Source organism: Aotus nancymaae, unplaced genomic scaffold (genome assembly GCF_030222135.1).
Source record: "Aotus nancymaae isolate 86718 unplaced genomic scaffold, 86718_ANA_hifiasm-v0.15.2.pri h1tg000057l, whole genome shotgun sequence".
Lineage (NCBI taxonomy): Eukaryota > Metazoa > Chordata > Mammalia > Primates > Aotidae > Aotus > Aotus nancymaae.
In genome coordinates this window covers 62,952,974-62,979,061 of record NW_026988471.1, presented here as the reverse complement: position 1 = coordinate 62,979,061, position 26,088 = coordinate 62,952,974, and the positions used below count along the sequence as shown (strand labels likewise).

Genomic DNA, 26,088 nt, shown 5'->3' with positions numbered 1-26,088 from the left:
ATAATTTTCATCAAATGTGAAAATATTTTCAGGTATATTACTTCAAATAATTTTTCTGTCATCCCTCTGATCCATCTCGCATCTGGAACTCCAATTACACAAATATTAGAGCAGTTGGTATTATCCCATAAAGCACTGAGGCTCTGTTTTGGGGGGGTATTTTTTCAGTTTCTTTTTCTTTCTGTGCTTTCTTTTGGCTACATTCTACTGCTATGTCTTCAAGTGAACTAATCTTTTCTTCTGAGTGTCTCTAATTTGCTCTGTGTCTAATCTGCATCTGAGTGTTAATCCTATCCAGTGAAATTATTTCAGAAGTTGTCATTTTAATTCTAGAAATTCCATTCTTTATATCTTTAATTTCTCTCTTTCAGCATACTGAGCATACTTATCATAATTGTTTTAATGTTGTTGACTGCTAATTCTATCATCTCTGTCATTTATGGCTTTATGTTGACTGACTCTCCTCCTGGTTGTAAATTACATTTTCCTGCTTCTTTGTTATCTCCTAGTTCTCTTGCTACTTTCCAGGCATTTTCACAATCTTCCTGCCTACACCTTAAGTGCTGATGTTCTCTAAGGTGCTATTATTATTTTTTTTTCTAAAGAGATGCAATGACTTTTTTATTATAAATTGACAATTTATAATTGTATAAATTTATGGGTTACAAAGTAATGTCATAAATTGTAGATATGTGGAATAATTAAATCAAGCTAGTTAACATATCCAATACCTCAAGTATATTTCTGTGATGAGAACATCAATTTTAAAATGTATAATATTCTATTATTAAGTATATGCACTAAACTGTACAACAGAACTCAAAAAAAGTATAAAACATATTCTTCCTGTCTGAGATTTTGTATCCTTTGACAATCATTAATTTTTCTTTTCTTTTTTTTTTTTTTTGAGACAGTCCCACTCTGTTACCCAGGCTGGAATGCAGTGGCACAATCCTGGCTCATTGCACCCTCCACCTCCCGGACCCAAGCGATTCTCCCACCTCAGCCTCCCCAGCAGCTGGGACCGCAGGCACGTGACACCATACCCGGCCAATTATATTTTGCATTTCTAGTAGAGATGGGGATTTTGCCATGTTGTCCAGGCTGGTCTTGAACTCCTGACCTCAGGTGATCCACCCTCCTCGGCCTCCCAAAGTGCCAGGACTACAGGCATGAGCCACCGTGCCTGGCCTAAAATTTTTACAAGACAAAATATCCATTTCAAAACAGCATGAAAAAGTGAGAAGGCCAAGCACAGTGGCTCACGCCTCCAATCCTAGCACCTTGGGAGGCCAAAGTGTATTTTTCTGTACTAAAAATACAAAAGTTAGCTGGGCATGGTGGCATATGCCTGCAATCCCAGCCACTTGGTGGGCTGAGGTAGGAGAATTGATTGAACCCAGGATGTAGAGGTTGCAGGGAGCCAAGATCATGCCACTGCACTCCAGCCTGGGTGACAGAGCGAGACTCCATCCTGAGGAAAAAAAGAAAGTATTTGTCTCTACTAAAAATACAAAAAAAATAATAATAATAAATTAGCTAGTCATGGTGGCAAGTGCCCGCAATCCCAGCTATTTGGGAGGCTAAGGCAGCGATTCTGAGGAGAATTGCTTGAACCCGGGAAGCAGGGGTCACAGTGAGCCAAGACTGCACCACTGCACCCCAGCCTGGGAAACAAGAACGAAACTTCATCTCAAAAAAAAAAAAAAGTGAGCATATTTAACCATCCTCAGCCCACAATAGAGCAAATAGGTCAACAGAATAATAAGTCATGCTATTGCATGCATAATGGTCTGGCAACAAGAGAAAGTTTGTCAAAGAAAAGCAGAGAGGAACTGTGTCTTGTAAGAATTAGAATCGAGGGGCTCCATAATCATCTGGCATCCGTTCAATGTTGTACCTATGGTTAGAAATGTACATGATAGGAACTCCAGGAATCTTACGAATTCTTCTTTTAAGGTCCCAGTCAATTGTGGCCACAATGTAACATTTATGCTGAGTTACTCTCTGTACTAAGCAGTCATCTGCATAGGTTCCTTTGTGTGTACATGGTAATCGTTCAAATCTTGGATCCTTGGCGATCCTTAGAGCCACTCGATACTTCTGCCCCAATTTCTCAATTTCAGTCATTACACAATCAGTTATACAAGGGATACACTTGGCATAGAGACAGTCCATCATTGACTGCACTAAGTCCAGTTTGGCTTTTATGGAAAAGTTGATAAAGTTGGTATCAACAAGGATGTGGTAAAGTGGGCCCAACTGTGTATTATATTGGAAAAATAAGCAGGAAGGATGTTGGGGAGCTTCTCTTTCCTTTAACGTACTAGGATCCTTCTTTTCTTTCTTTTTAGGTTTTAATCTATCCTTTTCTTTAAGCCTCTGATCTCTGAGACTAAGCATTCACTTCATGGTCGCATACTTCCTTGTTTTCTTTTGCTTCCCCATGGTCCCGCCACACTTCTGTTTCTTCCATAATCACCAACGGCGCAATACTTTTACCTAAGGTGCAATTATTGACTCTTCTTTTACTGCTGTGCATACTCTCCATGGGTGATCTCATCCATTGCCATAATTTCAACAGCCATTTATATGATGGTATATTCCAATTATATCTTCTACTGCCCAAATCTGTCTCTAGAGCCCAAGAGTCATATACATAACTGATCACTAGCTCATAAGTACACAATCCAGAAATCTGGGATCCATCCTTTGCTTCCTCCTTGTCATAGACACTGTGGCCCACTTCTCAGACTCCATGCTTCTTTTTCTATATAATCAGCTCAATTTTCACTGGGATATACGTACCTCCTCATCACAGCTTTGGGAGAAGCTGACTTCTGTGGCTCTAAGGGTAGGCACATGTCTTTGTCCTAAGATAATTATACTTGTGCCATCTCCTGGCAGCCATTTTTGGTTTATATATGGACATGTGACTAAATCACTGAGGCTTCTGGGAAAGGAGCTTTCTTTCCTTTACAAAAGCGCTTCCAAAGGTGATTCTTTTTCCTATCTCTTCTGGACCCAAAAAACAAAACTTAAAGATACAGGAGTTGTTGGCAACCATCATCTGATGATAAAGCTAATACTAAAGAAGAAAAAAACAATTAAAATGAGAAAAAAAATGCCTTTAATGACATCTCTGAGTTGTTGAATCAGTCACCCCTATAGCCTGCATTTTTCCTGAACTTTCTAACTAGATGGTTATAAATCTCCTTTATTGGTTAAGCCAGTTAGAGCTGGGTTTTCTGCTGCTTTCAACCACAAGCATCATAATTCAAAACTTTCCTTTTCCCTTCACCCCAAACATAGACAATTAGTCACTATGTTCTATTCCCTTGAATAGTGTCTGATTACCCTCAGTTTTCTCTTCTGCCACTGCCAGGCCTTGGCTCAGTCTCTCACTGTTTTTTTCCCCTATAATACTGTAACCAGCCCCATACATGCCATACTCCACAGAGTGATCTTTCTAAAATGCATTTCTTATCCAAATTTCACCTGCTTACAATCCTTGTGTGGCTCCCATTGTTTCTAGGAAAAAGTCCATGTTCCTTAGCATATTGTGCAAAATTCTTCATTACCCTAAGCTGTCTCCCTTACCTTTTTCAGCGTCTCCTCTTGCCACTCCCTCAACTCCATTCAACTACCAACAATGCTGAACTATTTGCTAAACCAAAATACGTTTTGGTCTCACATCTCTAGGTCTATGTACTTGCTGCTCTCCCCAACACCACCCCCAATGCTCTCACCCACCTCTCTCTTCCTCCTCCCATACCAAAATAGACAAACATGCTAATTCCTAGTTATCTTAAGTGATCTTTGAAGCATTTCCTAATTTTGCCCAAATCTGGGAGTAGCTGTGCACTTTCCTATTATAGTACTTCTCATATTAGGTCTATTTACCTGTCTCCTCCTTTGCATAGTAAACATTTTGAAATTAAGAATGTTTCTTTTACATTCTTATATTTCTGTTTCTGGGGCTCAATACAGTGCCTAGCACAAGTAGACACTCAACAAGCATTTTTTGAATGAGTGTATAATTATATAGTCTGTTGATATAAGGATTTCTGATCCTGAGACTTTATTTGAAAACCCTGCTCCAAATGTGTGTCTGATTCTTAAGCATTAATCTTTTTCTTCCAGGGTGTGGGGTTCTAGGTAGGCGGAGAAGGAAAACAAAAGAGCTCAGGACGCATTGCCTTAGCACTCTGGAGAGCCAGTAATGTGTCCTGCCATTCTCCACCCTCCTCCCTACCACCTATCCATCCACACCTGGGTGCCCAAGATGGGTGTAGACTTAGCTGACCAGCCCAGCAACATACTCATACCTTGGTTCAGACTTCACTTATTACCAAACTAAGGTTGGCCAATACATATAAACAATTTTCAACTTGTCTTTTGAACTGACACTTTACGAAATTTGTATGCCTTAAAAATTGTAGGCCTTAAAATGAACAAATCCGGATTCTTTTAGAGTAATCAAGTAAAATATAGAAATCTTAATTCTGCACTTTGCCTTTGCTAATCTAAAGTTAGATTTGACTAACTGAGCAAAGTAATTAATTACAGGATTTTGATAGTGGTGATATTTCTAAGTTTTATAACATAATTGTTCAATTACTGAAAGCAACTACGTTTTGACAAGTCTTAGGTAAAGAAAACTGAATTTAGACAGAGACGATTCAATTGAGGGAAGCGAGGGACAGAGGTATTTGTGACTTACGGTTTGTGAAAGATAAATTAGGCAGCAGGGAACACTGAAATATCGAGAGGAAGTCAAATCTCACTGGGCACTTATGAGTGGTGAGGCTAGGAGTGGGGTGGAGCGAAGTAGGAAGGACAGGCTAAGGGCTGGATCCACAGCAGCACCATAATACAAGATCGCCCTTGTTCAGCCAACAGCAGCACTGAACACATTCGCTAAGTGTGACCACGGTAACGGTGGGAGGGGCGGCCCAAGCCTCGCCCTCGAGCATGCTCAGTGCAGAGTGAGCGTGGTCGGTTGTTGGACAACAATGCATCCCTTTTTTCTTCAGTGGGGGAACTACAATTCCCGAGAGCCCACTCGGCGCAGAGACACCGCCTCCCGCTGTGGCACTGCCCCGTCCCCTCCCTCAGTCTCCGCCTTCCGCCTAGTCCCCTCCTCTCTCTGAGAGTGTGTGTCAGTGACCCAGAGGCGGTGTGAGGCGGACGGACCGTCGGGGGGCGCCGCCGCCGCCGCCGCCTCCACCAGCAGCAGCAGCACCAGCCGAGCGGCGCAGTCGAATTAGTCCCCAGCCCTCGGGGAGCGCACCACAAAGCAGCCACCACATCTCTCCCTGCGTCTGCGGCTCCTCAGCGCTTGGCTCTGCGGTCAACTTCCCCTCACTGGGCTCGGCCGGCTGGCGCGGAGGGCAGCAGCGGAACGGCGGGCTGTCTGCTCGCGTTCCCCGCGCACAACACTTCACCCTTTCGCCTCGGATCTCAGGGGCCGCGCTGGGATCCCGGCCACCAGCAATTGTCCGGTGAGTGTGGCCGCGGGGAGCCGCGGGATGGATGGCGGCGGAGCCGCCGAGGGGCACGGGGAGGGCGGGCGCGCAACTTCCTCAGCGGCTTCCCCCGGCGACCAGCCAGCCAACTCTCCCTGCCCGCCTGCGCGCCCTCGCGGCGACGGGGAGCGGAGTTTGCGGAGCCTCCATCCCGCGCCCTGGCAGGAGGAAGCGCCTTTGTCAAGAGCCGGCCCTACGCGGCCTCCCGCTCCGCCTGGGAGTGGGGTGCGAGGCAGCCAACTCCAAGCCCCGCGCCTGGTGGGCCGCGCGCTCCGCAGCTCCGGCTGCGAGAGAAGAGCTCAGCGGGTGGCGGGGAGGAAAGGGAAATGGGAGAAACAAAAGGGGCGGTGGGTTTCCCTTTTGTTTGTGAGGATCTGATAACTTCTTTTTGTCCCTTACATAACGCAGACTTCCAAGTTAGTCATTCTTTTTATTATGATTGTTGTCATCATCTCTGCGCATCTCTCACATTTCCTTTCATCTTTGAATCTCAGAGCATTTTAAACAAGCTAATTAATTTCACCCCCGGGTCCCCTAGGAAACAAGTTAATACGCCCGTTTCCCTAAGTGGGTAACTGAGGTCGTGGAAAGCTCTCTAACTGATGGATATGCTTGATCTTCTACCGCGCCTGGTGTCTGAGGATATGAAAGCATTTATGAGGAGGAACCCGTTCTCCAATGCCCCGTGGAAAAGTTAAAGATGCTCATTTTACTTACAGGTTAACTGAAGTCCAAAAGAAGTCTATGTAATTGTTATGTAGTTCAAACCATAATTTTCTTACATAGTGTTTGAATCTTAAAACCATAAAAGACTTACTGAAAAATGCTCCAAGTAGGGAAATTAATGTAAATCATAAACTCACGTCACCATCTACTTTTATTTTTGTACGTGCAGGTCTCTTAGAGGCAAGAGAGCAAGAATGGAACACAGGGCAGAGGTTTTTTTAAAAAATGTACAGTACATTTAACAGATTTTAATCACTACACACAAGGAAATGTGCCTTGGTTTTAACAGCACCGACAATATTCCTGTCGTTTAGTCATCAAACAGTATATCAACAAACATTATTGAGCACTTTATTCATAAGGTGCTGGTTGTGCTAAAAACTGAAGCTTTGTATATAAGAAAAGGTCATCTGTTTCGATTCACAGACTCTTTACTTTTTCTTACTCTGCAAAATGTTATTTTGTTTTCATTGCACATAATCTTTTGTTTCAGAAATGGCATTGTCCCTTACTATGTTGAGTATGTATTACTCTTAAGGAGATATGAATTCATTATTCAGTTTTCATAATAGGGTGAATTTAAAATTTTTGAATTGTGGAAAATGTTCACTTTATTCAATTCTGTTTCAGTTTTGCTGTTTTCTTTATAGCCAACAGAAAATATTTTCTGAGTGATCAGATTTACATGTCTCGAAACATAAAACGTTGTTCTTATTAACAGCATATGAATTCCTTATGGTTTTTTTTTCTCTTTTTTTGAGACAAGTCTTACCCAGACTGGAGTGCAGTGGCAGGATCTCGGCTCACTGCAACCTCTGCCTCCTTGGTTCAAGCATTTCTTTGCCTCAGCCTCCCGAGTAGCTGGGATTATAGGCACCCGCCATCACACCCAGCTAATTTTTATATTTTTAGTAGAGACAGGGTTTCACCATCTTGGCCAAGGCTGATCTTGAACTCCTGACCTCGTGATTCACCTGCCTTGGCCTCCCAAAGTGCTGGGATTACAGGCATGAGCCACCACGCCCAGCCTCCTTATGTTTTTTCATTTATACCAACCACCTCTTCTGGAGAAAAGTCTTTAACTCTGAGGACCTTGTTTATTTTGTTTCCTCTGTACCAACTGGAAAGTACCAAAAAATTAAATCAAGCATCACTTCTACTAGCTCTTTCCTCAGGTGAATAATGATCAGAACTGTAGTAACAGTGAATTTCACTTACTCTAAATTCTCTTAATTTTGTACTGTGTATTTGTCCTTACATTTTAGATTTTGGTGGTTGCATCAGAAAATGAAAATGAGATGTTCATTATTTTGTTATTTTTTTCCCCAAGCCTTCTAACCTATTCCCTCTCTATGGTATGTTAAAAGAGATCTTGAGTTTAAAACAAGTAATTGGAAAGTAAAACAGTTATATGTATAGAGAGTTGCATGTAGCGAAGTGGTATAATGTCTCATCTAGTGAACTTAACAGGTTTTAAAGAGAAAACTATCACCTAGCTTTTTATTAGTGTGGTAGAAGTGCTGTAATGTAATAGTAGTCGTATTTATTGACTTCTACAAAGTAAGCTGGAAATTTGCCTCAGTGGAATTTGCAGGGGGGAGTAACTCCATCCTTTCCTTAAGATTGGCATTTAAATGTTCTTACTGTTGGTTTTGTTGAACTTTTTCTGTCGTATTTGCAAGCCAGATTTACCAGGGACATTTGTACTTTAAGGAAGCTACTAATGCTGTCTTAACTTAGTCACTGGAGTCTGCAGGCAGAAGTTAGTGTTGACTGGCAAAGTCTGGCTGTGCAAGTTTCATAATTTCTTTGAGACCCCTGAAAGGAAATGACTGAAAAGTACGGGATAGGAAGCTAGTCTAGTACTGCTGAATGCCACTGAGGCACATTTCAAAGGGGAAGCCCAAGGATGTTTCCATTTGATTTAGCTTCAGCCTCTTTCTGGGTTGTCAGAATGTCACTTTTGTATTTTAAGAATTCTGTCATTTCAGAATATGATTTATTACGGTTTTCTAGTAGGTCAAGTGATAAGGACTATAGATAGTTATTATGCTTTGTGGACAACTAATGTTTTTAGACAGAACCTTCTGTAGCTGATAAAGATTTTAAACCAAAAGACTTAGAATTGAAAACTAACATATACATATAATTTTACCATAGTACATCAATGTAAACCTATCCTGTATTTATTAAGTTAGAAAGGCTTATATGGATTATTTTATTATACAAATATATTTAACTGTATATATTAAAATTTCATAGTGACCAATATATGATGACACTGAGGTGGCTTTAGGAGTTTCTTTGGGGGGAAAAGAAGTGTTATTCCAAAAGTTTTTTTGAGGAGAATAAAGCGGATTTAAGAGCCAGTGGAAAACGGAAGAAAATCAACAAAGTGAAGAAAACCTGATGAAGATGTTTTTAAATAATATAATATGAGGATTCCCGGCAACATTTATATATAAGGGACAAAATTCTAGTTGAAGTCTATAAACAGTGAATTCCACTTAGCACTTTCTGTTTATAGATTTCTAGCCATCTTTTCCAGATTCCCTCTGAATATATTATACAGGAAACGTAAATAGAAGTCATTCTTTCAAGGGACTTGGGTTCTTGGAGATTTTTTTACACTTGTGGTAGTGGGGGAGGGGAGGTACTTACTACATTTTCTTAGTTCATGTGTGAACTCTGCCATAGAAAATTTCCCCAGACTAATGTGTGGCAACTTCAAAACAAGAAATATTGGTCACTGAAAGATCTGGATATGATTTCAAGTTCTGCCACTAGCTTTTTTTTTTTTTTCTTTTTTTGGTATGTTGTCTTGAATAAATCACTTCTATTTTTTCTTCAAAGGTTGAAAATAACTGCCTAACATATTATGTTTAGTAGGTCCTAAATACTTTTTGTTGTTTAATGAATTTACAGGTAATAAAGAGAAGGCACAATTCCTGAATGTCAGGGAATTTCTAATTTTTTTCTTTTTTGATAGAAAAAGTAATCAAAACATAAACATCTGATTGGATTTTTTTTTTTTTGAGGCAGAGTCTTGCTCTGTTGCCAGGCTGGAGTGCAGTGGTGCAATCTCAGCTCACTGCAACCTCCACCTCCCGGGTTCAAGTGATTCTCGTGCCTCAGCCTCCTGAGCAGCTGGGACTACAGGCATGCGCCACCACACCCAGCTAATTTTTGCATTTTTAGTAGAGCTGGGGTTTCACCATGTTGGCCAGGATGGTCTTGATCTCTTGACTTTGTGATCCATCCACCTCAGCCTCCCAAAATGCTGGGATTACAGATACGAGCCACCTTACCCAGCCTGGAGTCTTTCAGTTAGCATAGCTACCTTTGGAAATAAGCCTAGAGAAAAAGAGCTTCATCTGATAGTTTAACAGAAATGAATTGTATATGACTCTAAGAAGAATTGACAGTTTTTTCAGAATATTGTACCAGATGTTTCAGATTCTTTTTGCTACATAAAGTCCATTTCAGAGAAATGGGGTTCTACATAGTACTCTTATATCACCCCTGTAATACTTTTATACCTCAAAATACTACCAGTTGCAGGAAAATAGAATGTGTTGCTGATGCCTATAAATGGGAAAATCCTGACATCTGTCTTCATCCTCCAGTTAATCTTGACTGTTCATGTAGTTTTTAAAAAAATTAATTCAACACACATGTAATTTACTTCCTTTTCAGAGAATTTGTTGCTGATTTTTATTTTATAATGAACCTCTTGGGATGTTGCTAATTCTAAAAATATGTAATACCCCCCTTTTCCCACCATCTTACTGCAGTTTCTTTTTCTATTATTTTTTTGGCTACAGTTTTCTTTTTCCCCTAAACTGTCTAAAATAAACTAAGAAATGTTTAAGTATAGTTGACAAGAAACACAGTCAGTAATTTATCATGCAAATGTCAGCATACAAGGTGCAATGAAATCTGTTTTAGAGATAGTACACTTTTGAAGGGGGCTAAAGCAGGAACAGCAAATAAATTTCATTTGGGGTACCAAATCTGATTGTTTAGTGGTGGCTGCTTAGAGTGCTGTGTTGAGAAAACTGGGAGTCTCTGTTCAGACTTAGCAGGAAAGAGTGCTGTGATTAGCAATTTCTGCTGTTGGCCAAATACATTCAATATTTATTGGATGCCTTTTACATGTCACAGGTCTAGATACTGATACCTCACAGACTATTCTCTGCCTTCGTGGTGTTTACATTTTACTAACAAGACACAAACCATAAAATAAATAAAATACTTTGTGTTTTAAGATGGCTCACACCTGTAATCCTAGCTCTTTGGGAGGCTGACGTGGGAAGACCCCTCTTGCCCAGGAGTTCAAGACCAGCCTGGGAAACATGGTGAGATCCTGTCTCTACAAAGAAATTTTTTTTAATTAGCTGGACATGGTCCCAACTACTCAGGAAGCTGAGGTGGAAGATCACTTAAGTATGGGAGGTCAAGGCTGCAGTGAGCCATGATTGCATCACTGCACTCCATCCTGGGCAACAGAGTGAGACCCTGTCTCAAAAAAATAAAAATTAAAAAACTAAATAAAAGAAAAGAAAAATGACCTAGTTTCTTCAAAAAATTAATAGCAAGAAATAAGAGAGGGAGGGAAAACTATAAGATTGAAGGAGACTTGAGAGGCTTATCAACCAAATGCAATGTATGAACCTTAGTTATATCCTGCTTTGAGCAAACTAACTGTAAAAAGACATTTATTCAAAATTGGGGAAATTTAGACTCTGGATATTTAATGAAAAGGATTTGTCAGTTTTTTCAGGTGTGAGAATGTACTTTTTTTTTAAGTGTTCTTTTAGAGATGTATAATAAAGTGTTTACAACTTAAAATGTGATGTGTGGGTTTTTACGTTAAAATATTGAAAGGGAGAGGAACATAGACAAAACAAGATTGGCCGTATATTGAAAATTGCTGAAGGTAGATGCTATATGGATACATGAGATTTCTCACCTCCTCTTTGTTTTTGTGGATATTTGAAATTTCCCCCAATAAACAGTTTTACACGCAAACAGGAAAATAAAGCAGGGAAGGGGAAGGGGCAATAAATGTGATATGAGTATGGGGTGGGAGGAGGATGCAGGTTTTTGTTTTTTTTTTTGAGATGGAGTTTCACTCTCATCACGCAGACTGGAGTGCAGTGGCGTGATCTTGGCTCACTGCAACCTCCACCTCCTGGGTTTTCCTACCTCAGCCTTCCGAGTAGCTGGGATTACAGACATGCACCACAATGCCCAGCAAATGTTTGTATTTTTAGTAGAGACAGGGTTTCACCATGTTGGCCAGGTTGGTCTCAAACTCCTGACTTCAGGTGATCACCCACCTCAGCCTCCCAGAGTGCTGGGACTATAGGCATGAACCATCACGCCTGGCCTGCCAAAATGCAGTTTTAAAGGGTAGTCAGAAAAGACTTCATTGAGAAGATGATAAATATTTGAGAAAGTGAGTAATGACCTGAAGGAGGTAACAGAGCAAGCCTTGTAGGTCACCTTGGAGCAAGACATCATACACAGAGGGAATAGTAAGTACAGTGGCCCTTAGGTGGAAGCGTACCTAGACTGTAAGAAACTACAAGAAGGGTGTGAGCCAGGCATAGTGGCTTGCACCTGTAGTATCAGCTACTCAAGAGGCTGAGGTGGGAGGACCACTTGAGCCCAGGAGTTCCAGACCAGCCTGAGCAACATAACCAGATCTCATCTCAAAGCAAAACACCTAGCAAAACTAGATTAGGGTGAGCATGAGTAGTTAAAATCAGCATCAGCATGGTAAAGGAAGTGTAGAGGAGTCTCAGTTGTGTAGGGCTGGCTGTCCATATTGCTTTAAAGTAAAAATATTTTATACACCTATCTAAGTCTTCTACTTTAGAGTAGTCACTGTGGAAGCTATACACTTACGCAACAATACTAACATTACTCAGTATTTTTAGAAATTTTTTTGTTGTCTAAGCCAGTTTAAGAGCTGCACGTGAAAATAGCTCATTACTTTGTATTTACTTCCTGTTTTTAAGGAAAAACGGGGTGATTATTCATGTGATATTTCATGTTATTTATCAGATGTGACTCACAAAGGATCTTGACAGAAAGAAAATGGGAAGTAACAATGCTGTTTGTAAAAATCAGAGCCACTCTGAGAAAGCAGTTATTGTTTGTAAAAGTCAGACCCACCCATAAACTGAAAAGGAATTTTAATAATGTTGTGGACTATTGTAGCATCATTTGGAATAAGGGTATTTTACCTCTAAGAGTGACCAGTATGGAAGGCGGCACATACTCATTTGGATATTCAAGGTCTCATAAGTTAAAACACGCACGCGCGCACACAGACACGTACACACAGGATCATATACAGTTCATAATACTAAGTATTCAAAACAGTCATTTCATGTTTCATTTATATCCTGCATTCAAGACTAAAGGGATGGTATTTAAAATGTACTGAAATTGTGTAACTCTTGCTGTGACATACACTTGGGGAACTAAAAGACTAACACATGTTAAGAGATGAATCTGGCTCTTAAGTTTTATGTTCATGATTCATTTCTCAGATTAGTAGTTGTTTTGAGAACATTCTGATTTACCATCAAGAACTGTTTTTTATCTTCATTATTAAAGGCATAGAAAAATTTGGACCTTATCTAAATGTTTAAATGCCCCCCAAAAACTTCAATAAATATGGATTGTAAAAATCTATTCTCAGGACAATATGCATGTAGGATTACTAGTTTCGAACAATTACTATACTAGTTCATTCTTTAGAGGTACAGTTTTTCCAACCTGAGAAACTAAACTTATTTCAGTGATTTTTACTCTCTTGATAATATTGAGTAAAGAAAGACATTCTTTTTTTAGTTACTTACATGCAATGGTGGGGGAGCACAATGTTTTTATTTGTATTTTTAACAATCATATTTAAAACTTAATGGCATTAAGTAGAACTTACAAACTTTTATTATGTAGTTAATTACATAGTGACCACTAAGAATGTTAAGTATATAACCATATAAGGAATACTTTAACAAAGCTTCCTATTTTAAACATTTTTCAGTAAATTGTTAGGAATCTAGTTCTTTAATTCACTCAGAGTTTTTGTCCCTTTAGTGTATATAGATGTATATATGCATGTGAATGTATAGATAGATAGCCAGACTCTTATCATATACTGCACATATCAGGACTGAGCTGCTAGACTAGGTTATTTAATGTATTTTAAACACTAGTCTATTAACATAGAACAACTGAGCCTATATTTAATTCCTGGGCTTGCCATTAACTCTGAAAGTCTTTTAAAACCTTTGATTCTTCTTAAAAAAAAAAAAAAAAAAAAGTAGCAATGGTTTTTCATAAAGGTTTTTGAAGTTCTATGATGATGACCATACCAAAGTGTGACTTATTTTAGAAATACCTTTAATTCAGGCTGTTGATTTACTGGCAGGATGATTTTTTTTTTCATTTCCATTTTGTGGAATAAATAAATAACTTATGATTGAAGAGAAAGAGGGGGAAGGCAGCAAGAGCAGGAAGGAAAGGAAAAAAACGGTTCTCACAAAATAGTAAATATGACTATGGATAATTCTCTTAACTTGGATTTACTTAAGTGTCTGTGTCCTAATGAGCTAAGGCTCAAATGTGTAAATTAAGTAGAGAATAGAAGTAATAATATAACTTTCATTTGGAGAGAAGAAGTTGCTTTGCAAAAGGGCATCTTACATTTCATGTTGAGTTAAACTTTATGACTATGATAAAATCTATACTTAATTTTGGAAATAATAATGAGTAACAATAATTGAGAAATTATTTCAAAATTCAATATATTAAGCTTTGTAGATTTTTGCAGCAACAGGTTCAAGGTTATTCTTCTCAGCTTGTGCATTGCAAGATACTGGAATTTCCTGCCTGTCTCACTTTCATCTCTTCATTAATCTGCCAATAGCTCTCTTTATCATCCTTTGGCAGCTTTGTTCATGCGTGTTGCTCTTCAACAGTGTTTTCTATGTTTGTCTGCCATTTTTATATTTATAAAGTAGACTTGGAATGAATTAAGGGCATAAAGAAGTAACCTATGGAAGGCAAGTATAATACTTTTCCTATTTGTGCCATACTTCATCTTTTTAAACTTTCCTCGCCTATTTCTGGTGTGTGTCTTGATGGAGATCTCTCATCAGACACTAAGAGACAACTATATGACCTGTAGGATACAATAGTTTCTAAACCCAATAATGTAGGAAACAGTTTGAGTTTAAACTGAAACTCCTTGAGTTAATCCTGCATCCATCCAGAACCTACATACCTAAACTAGCAAAGTTTGATAATAAAATTAACAGCTTAGTAGAATTTCAAAAGCTATTTCCAGCTCTTGATGTTTGTTGTCTTTTCCAAAAATGTCAAACAATTGGGGACTTCCTCATTACTGTAATAATAATTGTATATGACCTTAGGGGAAAACTGTACTTCTGTTGAGCTTCTATTTGACAATCGAGAGGAAAAGATGAAAATATCAGTAATGTGGCAAAGAAGTTTTTAACTTCTTCCTTCCACAAGAATGAATTATGAAGTGACTGGCCCTGATACTTTTCTTGTAGTTCTCAACATGTCATTTGGCTTAATCTTTAGAAGGCGCAGTTTAATTTTATTTTTTAACAATAAATGAAAACAATGGAAGGTGCTTTGTTGGTTCTTCAAAACCTTAATGTTGAGTTCCTGGTTCTTGGCAGTTAGTATGGATAGTACTTCATGTTCCTCTGGGTTTATTTCAGGTTTTTAATGAACTGCATGTACTGGTAGCACTAAAAGCTGATTTGCTTTGATTTTAAACTACTATTAGCATGATGGATTTTTCTTTGAATTGTTTCTCACTGTCATTCTTTAAATTTACCATCAAAGGATCGAAACATCCAAATTACAAAACTAGTTAAGTTCATCATTCATGAGAAAATGTGTTAAATATGTATCTCTTGTAAAGTAGTGACTGCTTCTAATTAGAAACCCGTCCTATAGACATACCTCATGTATCAGAAAGCTTTTTAAATATGCTTACTGCTTTACTGTTATTTTCATTTAGAATAGGATGATTCAGTTTCTGAAGTAGCCCTCTCTGTTCACCAAAGGAACTATGATGAATTTTGAGATGGGCTCTTAAACTGTTGAACATTGAGTGGATCTGTAACTTCAGTGAGAGCAGACATTTTTTAAAATTCATCACTAACATTTATTCAACAAAAAGATCATATTTTGCTAAAGCTTTTTGGTTGTGTCTCTTTTGGAAATGACATGTTGATTTATTTCAATATAGTTCAGCTCTTAAGGACCAGTCTTGTAAAGCTTTAGCCAGAATTTGTCTCCTAAAGCTGACTTTTAAAATGGCTTCCAAAAGGATTTGCTGAGTTTCAGAACTGAGTAGGCTGCTAATGATTCAGTAGGCCCCCTCTTTTTCCTCCTACTCCTTAAATTGAAGGCTCCTTCATACCATCTAGGTACTCTGAGTCATCATGGCTAAACTCTAAAGACGAATTGTTATATGGAAAAACTCTTGATGAAGTGAGAATGTCAGAAAGCAGTCTGAGTCAGAGATCATTCATTGATCACAGTGATACATTCCATAGGTTATGGGCTTCATTTTAAATCTTTTAAGTGTACTTCCATGTGTGTCCTTATTATAGGATTGTAAATCCTTTAATGCCCATAAAACCAGCTGAGGTGTTTATTCCCAGTTAATTTCTAATTGGTTAGGTTTTAATTATCTATTACATGAAAAGGATTTTATATTTTTTATTGAACAAATAGAGAGGAGAGGCAATATGATACAGGATAAAAACCACTATATCAGAAGTTGGGGACCTGGAGTTCTGGTTCATCTTCTCAATATGTGACCTTATATACTTCATTTAACCTCTTTGGGCCCTAGTTTCCTTATCTTTACAAGGTCAGTAACTTTGGCACTCACACCCTCTTTGGAACCAACCCATTGCAGATATAGCTAATAGCTGATCCCAAACCAGCTTCAGATAACTTTTTGATACAGCACTGTCAGAAACCATATATATAATTGCCATTCTGATGAAATCTGTTTGTCATCTCAACTATATTGGGTCTCTTCCAGCTCTGAGATTCTATGACTTTAAATAATTTGCCTATAGAAAGTCTCTCTATTCTATCTATACTGTCTCTTCACATTGGGTGTTTAGGGTTGAAACTGTGTGAGCTTAAGAAGAATTCTTTGTAGTCAGGGATAGCATGTTTATATTTCATTTAATGATGTTAAAAACAAATGATTGTAGAAAACTCATGGGAGCACTTAAAATTCCAAATGGAATGGAGACAAATAAAAATGCTTGGTGCTAACTTGATGGAAACTCATTTTAACTTCTAAATGTTTATGGCACAGACCTCAGGTTAGTGAAATTTGAAGTGTTGTATTTGTCTGGAGGGCACATAATGAAAACATAGGAATCCTAGACTGAGAAATAAAGAGGCCTGAGTTCTAGCTTTGCAAACTGTTTTTTTAACCTGGTTAGTGTCTTCATCTATTGAAAGAAGAGGGCTGAGTTCTAGCTTTGCAAACTGTTTTTTTAACCTGATTAGTGTCTTCATCTATTGCAAGAAGAGACCTGAGTTCTAGCTTTTGCAAACTGTTTTTTTAACCTGGTTAGTGTCTTCATCTATTGTAATGGTATCAGACCAGTGTTTCTCATTAATGTATTATACAAATTACCTAAGGATCATATAATGGATATGCCAATTCAGTAAGTCTGGCTGGGGCTTTAGATTCTGTATTATTTGCAGGCTTCTGGGTGTGCTACTGGTGTAGGCCATGGACCACACTTTACTTATAAAAGTTCTAGGCCATTTCCAACGCTCCTTCTGGTTTAAAGTGTCTTTAAATCATAACTTCTTCTTTCTCTCCAGCTCTTTCATATCACTATTAAACTTGTACTTTTTGAAGCCTCATATTCCTAGACTCATTCCCTATTTTCTCAGTTTGAGAGCTCCATTAGTTTTGCTGTTTTTCCCTTTCCAGAATGAACTTGGTCATTCAAGTTAAACCTATGGTAGTATAATAGAAAGAGGCTTTGATAAGAAGAAAACTGTATTCAGATTCCTCCCCCACTGATTAGTAGCTCTGTTGCCTTGGACAGTTGATTCAGTTTACTTAATCTCAAGGTTCTGAGTACAAGCCTCACCAGGGACTTACTAAATTCCTTATCCAAAATGCTTGGAGCAAAAAGTGTTTCGAATTTCAGTTTTTTTCAGATTGTGGAATATTTGCATTATACTTGGAAGAGCATTTCCTTTGAGAGTCATGTTAGCACTTGAAAGTTTCAGATTTTGTAGCACTTTGGATTTCAGATTTACAGATTAGGGATGTTCAACCTGTATCTTCCTGGTAAGGTTGTGAAAAGGAATAGAGATAATATATAAAGCTCTGAGCACGGTCAGGCATCAAGTAGGCACTCAAGAATTGGAAACTATTTTTATTATTCTTACTGTCATCCTGACTTGGTCTAGTAGAAGGAGAAAAAGGAGTGGGAAAGATCTGTCGCCAACTCAGGACCTCTCTCTGTGTGCAAACTTAAATTTTCAACTGCTTATTAGACATGTTAACCCAAATTCTTCAAACTTAACGTAGTGAAAAAGACTTTTATTTTCTTTTCATATCTGTTATGCCTCCTTCAATACTGGTAGAGATTACTGTTTCTAGCTGGGCTCGGTGGCTCATGCCTGTAATCCCAGCCCTTTGGGAGGCCGAGGTGGGTGAATCATTTGAGGTCAGGAGTTCCAGACCAGAGTGGCCAACATGGTGAAATCTCGTCTCTACTAAAAATACAAAAATTAGCTGGGCATGGGGGTATGTGTCTCTAATCTCAGCTACTTGGGAGGCCAAGGCAGGAGAATTGCTTGAACTTGGGAGGTGGAGGTTGCAGTGAGCCAAGATGGCACCACTGCACTCTAACCTGGGCAATGGAGTGAGACTCCTTCTCAAAAAAAAAAAAAAAAAAAAAGAGAGATTACCGTTTCACTCTCTACATGCCAGTTAGGAACCTGTCATTTCTGCCTTTATTTCTCAAGTACAGTTGGCCTTCCATATCCGTGGGATCCACATCTGAGGATTCAACCAACCATATGTCAAAAATATTTGGAAAAAACATACAATAAAAAATAACAATACAACAATAAAATAATACAAGTAAAAAGTACTGTATAACAACTATTTTCATAGCACTTACATTTTATTAGGTATTATAAGTCAAGGGGCCCCGCCCCCAGGGCTTTGTCCTATTCCTGTCTATGGGCTGTTAGGAACCAGGCCACACAGCAGGAGGTGAGTGGTGTGTGAGCAAGCATTACTGCCTGAGCTCTACCTCCTATCAGATCAGCAGGGCATTAGATCTCACAGGAGCGTGAACCCTATTGTGAATTGCACATGCAAGGGATCTAGGGTGTGTTCGCCTTATGAGATTCTAACGAGTGCCTGATGATCTGAGGTGGAACAGTTTCATCCTGAAACTATTTCCCCACAACCACTCACCCCCAACCCCTGTCCGTGGAAAAATTGTTTTCCACGAAACTGGTCCCTGGTGCCATAAAGATGGGGACTGCTGTTATAAGTAATCCAGAGATGATTTAAAGTATACCAGAAGATGTTTGCAAATACTGTGTTCCAATAAAAATCCCATTTTATATAAGGGATTTGAGCATATGCAGATTTGGGTATTGGAGAGAAGTCCTGGAACCAGTCCCCTGCAGATACCAGGGATGACTCTGTATACTTGTTTCTAACTCTCCCCATGGATGTCTCAAAAGTACTTCCCATATCCATGCTCAGGGGCAAACCTGTGGCAGCCTCAAGAATACCACACTACGGAAGTCTTCAAAATGATTTATTACCCTTAATAGAAATTAATTTCCAGCGTTGTCCCTTTCCCAAAAAAATTCTCTTTAGCAGAAAATAGTTTGTATACTGAAGTAATCATTTCTAAATAATTGATAATAGAAATATTCAGGTAATTCAGTAGGAATTTACTGTCAGAAGAACTCTTAACAGTAAACCTTTATTGATCTACTACTGTGTACTAGACATTTGTTTAATGTCCCATAACAATCATTTGAGGTAGGTAATATTATATTAAAAGGTAATAGGGTTTAATGATTGCAAGTATAGGCTCTTAACCAGAATTTCTCGGGTTCCAATCCCAGATGTCAGCCCTTAGTAGTTGTTTGATCACAGGCAATTTACTGAACTGATCTGAGCCTCAGTTCCCTCCTGTATAAAATAGAGATAATACCGCTTCTCTCCTAAGAACATTATTAGGAGTTAAAGAATTTTTAAAAAGCTCTTTGAAAAATACCTGGCGTTTATTATGATAAGCACTGCATATATGTTAGTTACTGTTATTTATTATCTTAGACTTTCAGGTTAGGAAACTGAGACTCAGTGAAGTTGGTCCAAGTTTCACAGCTGTTAAATGATAGTGCCAGGAGTCAGACATCATTCTATTTTACTTCATCTCAAGTAATAATAATTTATCTTATCCTCTTGCATACAGCCTCCATATTAATGGTCTCATTGTGATCATAGGAGTAATATAATCCATTCTAGTGTTATATGGTGCTTAAAATGTAGAATTTCTAAAATATGCAGGTAAAAGCTCACTTTAATATGATCTGAGAAGCATAAGAATATATGTTTAATTCTATTTTATGTTTTTCTCCATTTCTGTTAATAGTCAACAAAATCCCTAGAAAGTGGAAGTACTAGTTTTACATTACTATATAGTGACTTCAGTTGTCGTGATTTACTTACTGTGTTAAATCTTCTTTTGCGAAACATTTTCAGAATGACTGAGGCTCATTAGCATGTTGTAGCTACATAGTGTGCTTAAAATCAAGAACTTTTATGAATATGATTAACCATTACTTCTTGAAATTATGTAGTGATTTGCCTTTTAGTTTTTCTGTGAATTTTAATTTTATCAGCTGCTTTTTGAATAGAATCTTTGAGTTTAGTATTTTGATGTCTTTGTATTAGATGCTTAGTTGAATCTGCTTAATTTTATAAGCTTTAGACTGTGACACTCATTTAGGCCTTTAGTAAAAATAAAAAGCATATCTGATTACTATTTGAAGCTTCTATAGGTGATTTGCTCACTCCCCAACCTCATTCCCCATTACTTATTATTTTCTTTTTTCCATTGTTAGTATTTAATTCCTTTGTGGAAAAAGAATTTTCTTTTCTTTTCTTTTTTTTTTTTTTTTTTTTTTTGAGACGGAGTTTCGCTCTTGATACCCAGGCTGGAGTGCAATGGCGCGATCTCGGCTCACCGCAATCTCCGCCTCCTGGGTTCAGGCAATTCTCCTGCCTCAGCCTCCTGAGTAGCTGGGATTACAGACACGCGCCACCGTGCCCAGCTAATTTTTTGTATTAGTAGAGACGGGGTTTCACCATGTTGACCAGGATGGTCTCGATCTCTTGACCTCGTGATCCACCCGCCTCGGCCTCCCAAAGTGCTGGGATTACAGGCTTGAGCCACCGCGCCCGGCCTCTTTTTTTTTTTTTTAATGAATGAGAGGTTCTCATGTTGCCCAGGTTGGCCTTGAATGCATAGCCTTACCTCCTTAAGCGCCAGGACAACTGGCCCGAGCCACTGCAGCTCCCAGAAAAAGAATTTTCTTTGTATTAAGACAGTATAAAGACAGAAGATAGAAAAATCTGTAGTCTTTGAGAAGAGGGCAGATTTGAAAACCCAGAATCATCTGTGATGAAAAGTCTGTTTTTACCTTGGTTTTGAAACTAGATTCTGTGACCTAGTATATTTGCTTTTGGGGAAACAAACATACTTGAAATAGTTGTTATGTCAGTTAAGACACACTATTGTGCCAGAAACAACTTAAACAGGCTTAAAGGGAAAAAAGGAAATGTATTAGCCAGGTGTGGTGGCTCACGCCTGTAATCCCAGCACTTCTTTGGGAGGCGGAGGCGGGTGGATCACGAGGTCAAGAGATGGAGACCATCCTGGTCAACATGGTGAAACCCCGTCTCTACTCAAAATACAGAAAATTAGCTGGGCATGGTGGCGCGTGCCTGTAATCCCAGCTGCTCAGGAGGCTGAGGCAGGAGAATAGCCTGAACCCAGGAGGCGGAGGTTGCGGTGAGCCGAGATCGCGCCATTGCACTCCAGCCTGGGTAACAAGAGCAAAAATCCGTCCAAAAAAAAAGGAAATGTATTGATTTGTGTACATTGGTCCAGGATAGGTGTGGCTGAGGATGGCTCCACCCAAGGCTCTCATAATGTCAAGACTCAATTGCTGTACATTTCTTAGTGCTGCTCCTTGGTGTTGGCTTTCTGATTCATCTGTACACGAGCAAAAGATAGCTTCAATTCCCCTAACACCTAAATCCACCCAGTGTCATGTATAGCTGGAAAGAGTGACTGTCTTTCTTAGAAGTCCCAGCAAAAGTCTCATTGCATTTCATTGGCTCTGACTGGCTCACTCCCTTGTGGCCAGAATATGAAGCTCTGATTTTTGAGGCTGAACCGTAAGTCCAGACATCATGTTTGAGGGTATAGTCAACTCCAGAGATACATAAACTAAGAATAAAAGAGAGGTTTCCTCCAAAAAGGAAATGAAGATACCATTAGATGAGAGAAAGGAGGAATATTTGTTGGGCAGCGGAAAACAGATGCCCATAATGCTCAATAGTGCTTTTTCTATTTTAAGAGTTAGCAGTCAATTAGAAAAGACCTGTTCATGTTTTTTTTTTCTTATTTAGTATTTAATGCTAATTTGGGATGTGAATTCACTTTCACATTGCTGTTTTAAAGCAATATATATAAATGAGAATTGCAAGGACTTTTTGACCCCTGAGGGCTTTGAGAATGTATCAAAATTTAAAATTTGGCACTGCTTTAACAAATTTAATGTAATATCTTATTACTAATTTTCCCATTAGCTTTAGTAATGAAATTTGTTGATAGCAAGTTCTTTAATGTCTTAAGCAGATTGTGCATTTGGACCAAGAAATTCATAAAGAACCATGAAAATGAAGGTTCTCTCCTAGATACTCAGGGCCTCAGGGAGAGAGAGGAGTAAAGGTTATAAAAGGCACTAACGGAGGCTTTATGTGTTGATTTCTAAAACTGATTTTAGTCTGAAAATTAAAACCCAGTTCTTACCAAAAAGGAAAACAAGTTACCCATTGTGTTTTACTCTTCCTTTTCAACACCGAAAGTATGAAATGAAATAAAAAATAATATATTATGGCCTCTAATGTAATCATTTAGATAGCTTCTCCTGTTTCCTCTGTTATATTACTGTGCGTATGAATGAACACATCTATTCCCAAAAGGCTTTAACATTCTATAGTCTCTAGGAAATTTTATTTTTTTCTTTTAAATATCTTGAATAAATTCTATAGAAATATTTATGCCTTTTTATGTACCAAATTAAAATGAAGACTTCATAAGATCTAATTTAGCAAACTCTTTTTAATGTTTTTCCCATTATTCAATATTCAGTGCTGCAAAATGAGCAAGACAGTTTCTCCTTTGGAGGAGTGTTCAGCTTTAATAGAAGATAGCACAAGATCATATGTAACAGTAATACAAAACTGGATACAAAGCACATAAAAGAATTGCAGATAAACTATGGGCGCTCAAAAAAGATTATACCCATTTTAGAATATAAGGAAAAACTTCCAGACTAGGAAAAGAATGTCAAATGGGTCTTGAAATATTATTAGGATTTTAAAAAAGTGAATAGTGATAATGTTAACCCTTTTTAACTGAGCATTTATTACATATTCAGTTTCATTTTTGTCAAAAATGTCTGATATATGAGCAGAGCATAGTGGCATGTGTCTGTAGTCCCAGCCACTCAGGTTGTTAAAATGGGAGTGACTCAGGAGTTTCAGACTAGCCCAGGCAACATAGCCAGATCCTATCTCAAAAAAAAATTCTTTTTTTGATAATATGTGATATAGAGAGGAACAGTCATGTCACTTTAAATTGGGGGGGAAGTTGGGAAAGAATCTAGAATTATGGTGGATTCAAAAGACACACGATTTGAAATTTCAGAATCAAAAGCTAGGTAGCTTATTGGGACACATCAAATGAGAAGCTTTCTACTTCAGCCACTACGATAATTAGTCGTAGTATATACTAGAGTTGAGAATCATTTCAAACAAAAATTATGTTGTGTCTCTGGAGAGGTAATGAGTGATTTGCATGAAAACTTAATAGTACATGCATTGCCTTAAAAGGTGCTACTTTAATCTATCGTTTAAGAAATTTCTCTGACTTTATATGGATCAGCAATACTAGCAATTGTAGGCTATATTCTATTATATGTATTCTAGAATCAGCAGTATATTTATTTGTTTGGTGTTTAGATATGTCTTAGTGTGTTTTATAAATAATAGGATGGTTTGTTTAAAGTGAGCTTTTGATGATACAGTGTGACTTTAAATTAATGGTCTTAGAAAACTTATAGTCTAAATATGTACTGAAGAACAGTTTCATAATCACAAAGGAATAATATATTTCATGAATTATTAAGAATTTGTCTTTAAATAAAGTCTTCTTTTTGAATAGGTATTAAGAAGAGGAATTGGACAAAACTTGTTTGAATATGGTTTTAATTGCAGTTTATTGAGTTATATATAAAAGAACCCAATTAGTTTAAACAAATAAAATCTCTTCAGTTTATGGTATTCTGAGCCTCGTATTTTTTCATTGAATGCCAGGGGTATATTAAAATGCTTTCATTTATATTTCTGTACAAAAGATTGTTCTGACAGTACATTTAAGTGATTTTCACGACTTATTGCTGTCTAAAAATTTCTCTTGACTTCACATTTTGTTCTGAATATCTTGGTTTCTTTCCTCCACCCACACAATGTTGGAGGCAAGGGAAGCAAGAGTTGCAAAGTAATACAGTGCATTTGAGAACCCTAGCTTTTTTTCAAAACAAAATAAACCTTTTTTATAAGATTGCTTTTTATTGATACCAAAAAGGGTGGCACTTTGGCAAATGTTCAATAAGCGTGTGAGTAACACCTTTAGGATTGATTTAGCTAGAATGAATAAGAAGCTTTGCTATTTGTCCTTGTAGATAGTTGGCTCAGTAAACATTGTGGTGATGATTGGCCAAATTTTCCATGGTTAAAGGTAATACAAAACAACAACAAAAAACCCACCAAACTTATAGATCCAAATATCAGCAATTGTATGTCTATGCCAAGGTCTTCAAAGAAGGAGCAATATGTTAATTAAGATCTCATTTGAATTTCTATTGTGAAAAAATAATCATGTTAACTTACATGAAACCCAAGAGTTTGACAAATGTTACTATGTGAAAATATTAATAGAGGAGATCCTTGCTGAGAATTTAAAGCTGCATGAAATTCATAGATATGTGTAGAAATTTAAACTTAGTATCATATACTCTGCAGTAAACTCCAATAAAGGCAAGTGGCATTATTAGGACAAAGATAGCAGTAGAAGTAAAGTAAAAATGTTTTTAAAACCTAATGGATGTCACATTAATCAGACTCAGTCTGTAACTCTGGTTAGAAATGTAAAATTTTAGGAATTTTTGAGGTACTAAAATAAAGAAAAGAATCTGCTTTGTTGGTGGGATATGGGGAGAAAGAAATGTTTGTGGCAATTAAAATGTATATAGTATAAGAAGTACATTTGCAATTCTAATCACTTAGTTCAAAAGCAGAAAAATATATCGTGTAACTTTATTTACTTTTAATACTATTATCATTACATGCTTAAAAATAGAAAATCTTGAAAAATTCTAGAGGGGAAAAGTGTTATTTCTAATTCTGTTAGCTACTTTAAGATAGGAACATTTCTTATTAGTCTCCTGGCACAGAATCTGAACCATAGTAGGCACTCCATAAGTGGGAGTAACCCAGGAGTTTCAGACTAGCTAACTTGAATTTTAGAAATATCAGGGTGTAAAGCAAAATTATTTTTCTAGGCTTTAAAACTATACTACTCCTCCTTACCCCTGTACACACCTTTGAATCTCAGTTTTGATGCAAATAGGTTCACAGTTTTGAGTGTGAAGAAAACTGCTTGATACTTTTTATCTACCAAATGTTGGCCAGAGCTGAAAATGCCTGAAAGGGAACTTGATTTAGCAGAATTCCTTCTTTTCAGGAAGAAGGACTTCCATTCTAAAGTCTAGAATATAGACTGAATTATATGAATGGGAGGAGTCTGTTTTTATCTGAGATGGCTGATTGGAAAAAGAGTAGGTAAACTGGAGACCTGATTTGAAAAAAGGAAAAGATAGTCCTGTTTAGTGGTCAATCCTAACCGTGTGGTTAAAGAGGAGCTAAATTTCAACTTTGGGGTCAGCTTAGACAACCACCTGGATTTTCCAAGTTAGTTCCAGTTTCAAGTACAGTAATCCTTTGACAGTGATCACAGTCAAGGTCTTGTTGGTAATAGAGGGTTGGGGAAAAAGTTAAAACAGCATTAAATGAATATATTTTTAACATAACAAAAGTTCCCAGAAGACATCCACTTCAAATTCAAACCATATTTCTCAATGTTAAGAACCTTACTCTTCTCCATGACAGTGTGAGGAAAAATAAAATAAACTTAAAAAATAAGAAAACCTCACTCAACATTGTTTGAAAAACATAACTGTGATGTTATGATCTACTAAAGCATGGTGGCCCAACAAGTTTCATACAGAATCATGCCTGTCTGAAATTTTAAACTTTTTATAGAGACAGTGAATCACTATGTTGCCCAGGCTGGTCTCAAACTCCTGTGCTCAAGCAATCCTCCTGCCTAGGCCT

At 37.8% G+C, this 26,088-nt stretch overlaps 2 protein-coding genes across 2 annotated transcripts in view; one reads left to right on the top strand and one right to left on the bottom strand.

The window, feature by feature from the left end:
• Positions 1-1,296: 1,296 nt before the first annotated feature.
• On the bottom strand, positions 1,297-4,854 carry LOC105734444 (rRNA-processing protein FCF1 homolog). Its single transcript, XM_012477274.3, is given in 2 exon segments — positions 1,297-3,088; positions 4,724-4,854. A coding segment is annotated over 1 exon segment (597 nt). The 5' UTR covers positions 2,449-3,088; positions 4,724-4,854; the 3' UTR covers positions 1,297-1,851.
• Positions 4,855-5,164: 310 nt separating this feature from the next.
• PELI1 (pellino E3 ubiquitin protein ligase 1) overlaps positions 5,165-26,088 on the top strand; it is a 61,349-nt gene continuing 40,425 nt past the window's right edge. Inside the window, exon 1 of the mRNA XM_012477251.2 lies at positions 5,165-5,504. The gene's annotated coding sequence lies outside the window, so the exon portion shown is untranslated. The remainder of the gene's footprint in view (positions 5,505-26,088) is intronic.